At 53.6% G+C, this 8436-nt stretch overlaps 1 protein-coding gene across 1 annotated transcript in view; it reads left to right on the forward strand.

Annotated features, from left to right (window-relative positions):
• The window catches only part of ASH1L (ASH1 like histone lysine methyltransferase), a 93745-nt gene that overhangs the window by 77563 nt on the left and 7746 nt on the right, over positions 1-8436 (forward strand). The window contains 9 exon segments of the mRNA XM_025040823.1: positions 216-380; positions 548-642; positions 2188-2345; positions 2894-3046; positions 4464-4518; positions 4597-4729; positions 5648-5896; positions 7082-7168; positions 8031-8121. Of these exon segments, the coding sequence (XP_024896591.1) occupies positions 216-380; positions 548-642; positions 2188-2345; positions 2894-3046; positions 4464-4518; positions 4597-4729; positions 5648-5896; positions 7082-7168; positions 8031-8121 (1186 nt within the window).

Here is an 8436-nt window from a genome sequence, read left to right on the forward strand (position 1 = left end):
CTTCCTGTTCCGGTGAAGGTTTCCCAGCGTGCGAGCTTTCTTTTCCGCTGCAGTGGAGGCCCGTTCTTACCTACTTTACTTTCTATCGGTGTTTTCCTCTGTGTGAAAAGTCCGTGACTCAGACTTGCCGTCGGGCGTCCAGATGCTCAGGCATCCTGTTGGACGTGTTCGCGAGGCTGCGGGCTGAAAGCGTCTCTCTCTCTCTCCCTTCAAAGCAACTGTGTAAGTGCGGCTTTGAGAAATGCAGAGGGATCATCGGGGGCAAGAGTCAGCGCGTGAACGGCCTGGCCAGCAGCAGAGGCAGCCAGCCGGTGGCCGCGCACAGGAAGTCCACGCGCTCCAAAGAGAAGAGGAAGTCGAAGCACAAGCTGAAGAAGCGGGTGAGTGACCGTCTCGGCCTCTTCCTCGGCCTCTTCTCGTTGAGCCGCGTGAGGCGGTATGAGATACGGGCACTAGCGAGGGTGGCGTCTTCACAGTGGCTTTAATATAATCCAGAGTGACCCGACCGATGGTTTTCTCCCTGCGGTCTGATCCATCTGTTTTTCAGAGAGGCCACCTTTCCGAGGAACCCAGTGAAAATATCAACACTCCAACAAGATTGACCCCCCAGTTACAGATGAAGCCAATGTCCAATCGAGAGAGGTAAAGAGCTTTTTCTTTTTCCCGAGTGCTTTAGATTATGTGGTTGGCTTGTCAGTTAAGAATGATCAGGCGTCTGTGGCGTGGAGCCGTTTCTTTCGTGCAGGAGGTCTTTGAGCAGGGTTCAGGGGATCTGTGAACTCAAATGGGGGGAATCGTGTCTTTCCTTTCCCTGATTTCTAACTGAAGTTTAGCCTTCCTTCAGATGTGACCTGTAGGCAAAAAAATGAGTGTGTGTCTGTAGTGTTTGCAGTCGCCATGATTTTGTCACATTTTTGTGTCATGTTACACACGTCACAAACATCTCAGAATATCACTCGCATTCATCTCTCCCTCGGTTCCTGTCGTCGTAAACCCACAGCTGGATCTTGCAATGTATTAAAAATTAATGTTTCTGTATCAATTCCATGTTTTTTTAACATTCTGAAAACTACATTTCAGTGTATTTAGTTTCGTTTTAATCCTGTGTATTAAAATGCTTCTAAACCGTGCGGAGAAGGGCTGCACCAGCCTGCCGGAGGAGTTGCTGGCACAGAGAAGGTTAAGAATCTCTGCTTGGTTAATATAATAACAGAGCAATAAGAAGGCTCTTCAGTGGTCATTTTTGCTCTTCCCTGTATTCAGATACGACTTGTTCATGACGGATGTAAGCAAAGTAAATGTACACGTCTTATTCTTCAAGATGTGGAACATCTCCGCTGACTGCACACTCCAGTATCTTAGAAAGTTTATCCTTATTTGTAACTTTACTACAATTTTAGCCCCTTTTATCCTATTTCACTTGGAGTGATAGAAAGTTTAAACTTCAGTAAAACAGATGGTTTAATCCAGTGTTTCTCTACTTTAGCTGCGTATTAGCCTGAGGAACTTTTCAAAACTCCTCATGCCCAGGCCACAACCCAGACCACTGAAACCAGAGTTTTCGAAGGTAAAACCCAGGCATTGGTAGTTTACAAAGCTCCCCAGGTGATGTCACAATTTATCTCCATTTTCTGAGGCCCATAGTTTGAGATTTATTCAAGGTCACATCTGTTTTTTATGTGTACTAGGGTGAAAACCAAATTATGGCATCATCAGAATTGTGTAGAGTCAGTCGAGACACGTGGGCCGTTCAGGTGCAGAGACCCGCGCCCAGGGCCGCCCCAGCTTAGGTTCCCGTCGTGCCCCCGTTTTAAGTGTCTTTGCTCTTATCTGCCAGTTTGGTTCCTTCTCTTAACGGATGCTAAGCCGGCACTTCATCCTGGCAGCTTCCTCTCAAATTTGTACAGATACTCCATAAAGCTCTGCCTTCAAGTCAGGCTGCTGCAATTGCTAGAATTTTTGCACTTTCTACATTGTATTTGGAAGGTATTTGTAAATAATATAGAGAAATGTTATGGGCGGGGGAATCAAGATGCAAAACTGAATCACGTTTCGTTATTTAATCATAAAATGGTAAGTGTCCAGCGTACAAGCGTTTATAGCATCTTCGCAGCGGCCCACCTGGCACGGCATGTAGTAAGCGCTTACTGAGTGAACGATGCAGGCGCGCCTCCTCCCCCCTCGCAGGAACTTCGTGCTGAAGCATCACGTGTTCCTGGTCCGGAACTGGGAGAAGATCCGGCAGAAGCAGGAGGAGGTGAAGCACACGGGCGACAGCATCCACTCGGCGTCGCTGCGCACGCGCTGGAGCGGCATCTGCCGAGACGACGGCAACATCAAGTCCGGTAGGCCCGGGGCTGTGTGGGAGCCGTGCGTGCGGCTGCCGACAGTCTTCCCACGGATTCCTTTCGGGCTGCACCAGACAAGTTAAGATGCACACGTACAGGGGTCGGTCAGCGATGGCCTGTCCTTCCCGGCTCTCGGCTTCCTCCTTTCTACTTCTGGGAGGGAGGAGGAACCCGCTTCCACCAGGGGCCCGGACGTCACCGTGGCCTGCAGGTCCCTCGATGCGGGATACGTAGCGGATCCTCAACCCGCACGGGCGCCTCCCGAGGGAAGCCCGGCCGCGGTCGCCACCTCACAGTTAAGAAATCGAGACACAGTGCGAGATGGCTTGCCCAAGGTCACACGGCCAGCGACAGGCCGGGATGTGGACGTGGCCAGACTCGCAGCTCTAGCCGCACTGAGCCGCGTCCGGCGCCGCGATGGGGCCCCTCTGACTCGCGGCCTTGCCTGTCTGGTGACTGCCGCGCTTCCCGCTTTCCTGGAAGGAGAGGGAAAGCCCCAGCGAGCTCCTCTTTTCTTGAAGCTCATTGTCACTTTGCCCTTCCAGACGTCTTCATGACCCAGTTCTCCGCCCTGCAGACAGCCCGGTCTGTGCGGACGCGGCGGCTGGCAGCCGCGGAGGAAAACGTGGAGGTGGCTCGGGCAGCCCGCCTGGCCCAGATCCTCAAAGAGATCTGCGACGGCATCATCTCTTATAAAGGTGACCGCGGCCCCCCAGATGCGCCCTCCGTAGCTGTTCTGAACACTCGTGTCACTTACCCTTGCCGGAGGCATCCAAGACCAAACACAAATGACTGTCCAGGGTTAGGAATTTCGGGGCTTACTCAGTTCTTCCTCACGCTGGAGTTTAGAGTTTCGGGACCGGTCATGGTCTTTGGGGCTGTTTTTACATCCCTAGATCTAATACGTCGGTTCTTTGGACGGATATCTTGGAGAGTGAAAGCTGTGGATTCTTGCCCAAGAAAAATGCATATACGTAATTTTGCATGTATTTAGAGGCTTCACTGGCCCTAAAGTTCGCGTCAAGGAACAAGAATAAAGTTGCAAGAAAATTCCTCTAAAGGCGTTTTTGTGCAAGCGCCTTCGCCCCCTTCGTCACAGCCCTTCTGGGCGTGCGCGGAGTGGGAAGGTGGGGAAGGGGAGTTAATTTTGGATAGGTGGCTTGGTAATGTACGTGACTTTTTACAACCAGAAAATCTGGACATATTTAAGATGAAATATTTAAACAAATAATTGCTGCTTTTTGCCATCAGCTTTGGCTGGTCTTTCTTCCTTTCCTTAATTTCTGAAAATTTTTTTTTTTTCTTTTCTTTCTCTGTCTTCTGTTTGTGCTTGCTTTCTAGTGGCTTTTTATAGTTAATCTAAGGTAATAGAGAGGAAAGGGGGGACCAGCCTGTCCTAAAACATGAAGTTTTGTGACACCTGTAGCCTTTACATTCCCAAAAGAGCCCACTGTGCCTTCTCAGCTGGCCCCACCTGGCCCAGTGAGAAACCACAGTGGATCATATATCCGCATGGCACTGCATTCTGGGCAGGAAGCAACAGGCTTTTTCTCTCCACATCGTAAGTTGCTAGAAAGGAAGTAAGGTAGCGAGTGAGAAGTAGCCGCACGGCACGTGCATTCTGTTTTTGTAAATGCAGAGTAACTGTTACAAGAAAAAGGATTCCAGAAAATATTTACAATACTAAATTATTCATTATCTGGAGTTTAATTGAATCCAAACCAACAGCATAATGTTACCAAGATTTAGGAAACACTTTTTGGATGAGAACAGTGACAGTTTAGGATTCGTGATGAGATTCGTCGACCCGGAATCTGCCCTGAGCAGCCCGGCTGCCTCAGTCCGCCACCACCACTCCCTCCCCGTGACCCGCCGACGTCGCCTGCAGAGCACTCTGTCCTTCATCGCTCAGGCCGTCCCAAAAGTGCCTTCCGGTCCCTGCCGTTAGCTGCCCACGTTTCTGGGACATCCTTGCATTTTTCATAGTCAGGCCTCAAAAAGACTTGGATTTTTTTTCCTAACTTTTAATTGGGGGGATGCCGCGTTTCCGGGTGAGAAGCGAGGCTTGCCACCCTTGCTCCTGAGCGCCCCACTGACGCGTGCGTTCTTTTGCAGACTCCTCCCGACAGGCGCTGGCGGCACCGCTTCTGAACCTCCCCCCAAAGAAAAAGTAAGCTCCGTGTGTGGGAACCATCTGAGTTTTAGAAAAGCGCTGTGTGCCAGACTGACACCCGGCTTTGCATTCCAGGAACGCCGACTACTACGAGAAGATCGCCGAGCCCCTGGACCTGTCCACCATAGAGAAGCAGCTCCTCACCGGCTACTACAAAACCGTGGAGGCTTTCGACGCCGACATGCTCAAGGTCTTCCGGAACGCCGAGGTAGCTCCCATCTTCACGGACAGAGCGCTTCTAGGGCTGCTAGATTCCTGCCTCTTCTGTCGATGGTCATTTCCGAGTGCCCCTAGCCTAAGGATTACGGTGCGCTGAATAGCGTGGGCTCCTGTGTAGTAGAGACATCGCTATGACAAACGTGGAAGGTTAAAGCATATTCCCAAAAAAGCATTTTTTTGTAAAAGCCTCATTTTGTATTGAACCTTTATAATTCAGTACGTTTAAATCACACACAGTTACGTCATAAACGTGTCTTCAGATCGGAACGGGGCTGTTCACGACTAAGTGCCCAATGGGTGACGCTCGGAAGAAGGTGGTTTGACCCGATTGGAAGGAGAGGGCGGAGTGTTGTATGGCGCAGAAGAAACGTGCTCAGTGATTTCGAAATAGCCGGGACAGGTGTTGGAAGGGGAAAGGAGGCCTTAGGTGAAGAAAGAATCGAGGTTGAAGACAAGGGACGAGAAAAACAGACAAGTGGGAGAAGAAGTAGAGCCGTCCCGACTTAGGGTGCTTCCTACCGAAACTCGGCTTCCCTGTGCGTTTCCACTCGCAGCTCTGTCCCTGAGACCTGCAAGACGCAGGGAATGGGGAGCTGCTCTACGACGTTATTCTTGTGACGTTCATGTTCTTGGTCCCTATGTATTTTATTGAGTGGACAGTGAGGCCTGTGAAAGAAGTCCAATGACAGAACAATAGACCAAATGGAAAAACGACCATGCCGATTGTAATGTTAATTCATTTTGGTTCAGTTTAAGTGGTTTTCAGCTGCCTGGCCCTCTGATTTGATGGCATTGGAGATCTGTTAACCAAAATGGGAGGGTAAAGCAAACCCTGCTTCCTCTTTGGATATGTTTGTCAGCCATACTGACAAGACTAAACGTGATTTCTTTCTTCTGCTTTCTTCAGAAGTACTATGGACGTAAATCCCCAATCGGGAGAGACGTCTGCCGCCTACGAAAGGCCTATTACAACGCCCGGCACGAGGCATCGGCCCAAATCGATGAGATTGTGGGAGAGACAGCAAGTGAGGCGGACAGCAGTGAGACCTCAGTCTCCGAGAAGGAGAACGGGCACGAGAAGGACGACGACGTCATCCGCTGTATCTGTGGCCTCTACAAGGACGAAGGCCTCATGATCCAGTGTGACAAGTGCATGGTGAGCTTCAGGAGGTGAAGCAGAAACCCAGCCCTGACGGGCACGGCGACCACATTCAGAGAAGCCGCGCGTGCCTCTCTCGGCTTAGCGCGATGGGCTCTTTGTGGAACTGAACTTTACCTTGGTCTGTTACCCCTCCCCTTTCACCAGCTCGTCTTTCTCCTTTTTCTTCTCTTTCATTTTATCTTCCGCTTCTTTCGTTCTTCCCTTGGTTCGAGTCATTTTATTGCCACCTGTGGCAAAGCGCCTTCCGGGGAAGGACCACAGGCGGACTGTCAGTATTCAGTGTTCTCGGTGCATCGCTTGTCGTCATGTTTTCTTCGGAGGCCGTCTCAAAACCTTGAGATTGTTTGGCTCTGCCTTGGGCTGTGTGTCTTACAGTCTCATGGTGGCCTCTTCTGTGTGTCCTCAGCTGCAGGACTTCTGTTCAGCTAGACTTCAGGCGACACCCAATGAAGTCTGTGCTGTAGATTTAATTTTGACGTGGTTGTGGAAAGAGGCAAGCACAGCGTTCCCGACTGTGCCATCTCGACCAGAAGCCTCCTTCCCTTCTTTTCCTACCTCCCATTCTTTCTGCCCGCTCTCCGCTGCTCGCGGCTCACGCAGCCCGGGTCAGAAGAATGCTAGGATGCAGGCCGGGGCACTAGCCGACAGGCATGTGAGGACCGGCGCTCTGGACCGCACCGGTCCGGGGGTGCAAGGCAGAGAGCTCCGGGGGCGGGGGCAGGGCCAGGGGCGGGCGGCCCGGGCAGAGCCCTAGCAGCCCCACTGGGTGTCTCTGAACGCGTTACCTGACTCGAAAAGGGAGCTGCACACAGGATTGTTGGGAGGACGTGACTAGGTGAGAGTGAGCAGAAACGGAGCGCCAAAGGCTCTGGCGGTAGCCGTGTCACTGACGTGTGTCGTTGAGTGCGAGCAAACCCGATGCCTCGCTCGCGCATTCTGCAGTTCTCTGTCTGACTCCACACTTCCTTTGCCCGGATCTGTGTACTGTGACGCCGTGTCTGTGCGTGTGTCCAGACAGGTCCTTCCCCTTCCCGTTTTCCATTTCGGAATTGTCACGCGCGCGCTCGTCCCTTGGCTCGTTGCCGCTTGCCCTGTCCTCCGCTCGTTTGTAGTCCCGGCCGCCAGGACGTGCGTCAGTAGGTCCGAGGCGCCCCAGCTGCACACTCGCCTTTCCCGCAGGTGTGGCAGCACTGTGACTGCATGGGCGTGCACGCGGACGTGGAGCACTACCTCTGTGAGCGCTGCGAGCCCCGGCCTGTGGACCGGGTAAGCCGCCCCCCCGCGACGCCCCGATGGACGAGCAGGCGATGCGGCCCGTGCCGTCCCCGCCGCCCCGCTCCCGATGCTCCGGGTGCCCTCGATGAGTCACTCAGCGCCCCCTCCCCCGCCTCAGTTTCTCAGCACTGCATGGAGGGTCGTGTCCCCCCCTGCCCTTTCTCAGGGGCGTGGTCCGAGGGACAGTGAAACACTCGGATCCGTGGGTGCAGCGGTGCGCCACACGCAGCCAGGCTTTCTGTAAACGCCGCTGGCCCCGTGTGCGAAGCAGCCCCTGCGGCCCTCCTGACTTCTTCGGCATTTGGGCGAAAAGAGCACCGGACTCAGGGTGGGGCCGCTTTCCGGGAGGGTCGGCGGCTTTGTGACTCGCCCATGGTATTAAATGGGCTTTTATCTCGGCTCTGCCCCCGTTTACGCATGTGGTGTCGAGCACGTCGCCGCCGTCACTGTCCAGGCAGCATTTTCCAAGTGGACAGCTCCATGTCTCGAGAGACAGGCTGCAGAGCGCCGTCTCCCCGGCCCTTGGGTACCAGAGCTAGAGCCTCCCCAGTCGTGGCGACGAAGTCCCCTTCACGCGTTTCGCACGCCCTCTAGGCGGCACAGAGCAGCTGCACGGCTAGTGTCGCCTTCGGTCCGGGGCCCTCGGCCTGTCCATTTTCTCCTCTGCCCTCACTTTCCCAAGTGTTAAGGGCCAGGCGTTTTCATCTTTTTTATACCTGTGGTGTCAGCATCGCTCACCGTCCGTCGGCACTGGCCGTGAATTCACGGTCTCGGTTCTCGTCCCCTTGAATAGCGAGCAGCGGGCTGGCCATGTGGCCCCGGCCCGGCCCCACTGGCTTTCTGCTCCCCTCAGGAGGTGCCCATGATCCCGCGGCCCCACTACGCCCAGCCCGGCTGCGTCTACTTCATCTGTCTGCTGCGAGATGACCTGCTGCTGCGTCAAGGTGCGTGCACAGGGCTCGCCCTGCGTGTCACGGCTGACTCTCCGAGGGGCGGGCGGTATCTGCTGTCCGCATAGCATTTACTGTCTCCGTAAGAGCGACAATAGAGGATTTTCTATCCTTTGGTCCTCAGTCCTACGTGCCTTTCTCTTCCACCAAATGAAACTGATTTGGAGAGCTCAGGGTGTTATAAAGCAAATTTTAAGACTGGGAAGGACATCCAGGATTCCACGAGGTGGACGCCCGGCCTCGTGTCATTGTCACAGTCTGGAGGCGCTCAGCATGTCCGCTAGGTGGCCGGCAGGAGCACTGTCCTTG

The sequence above is a fragment of the Pteropus alecto genome, unplaced genomic scaffold (genome assembly GCF_000325575.1).
Source record: "Pteropus alecto unplaced genomic scaffold, ASM32557v1 scaffold49, whole genome shotgun sequence".
Taxonomy (NCBI): domain Eukaryota; kingdom Metazoa; phylum Chordata; class Mammalia; order Chiroptera; family Pteropodidae; genus Pteropus; species Pteropus alecto.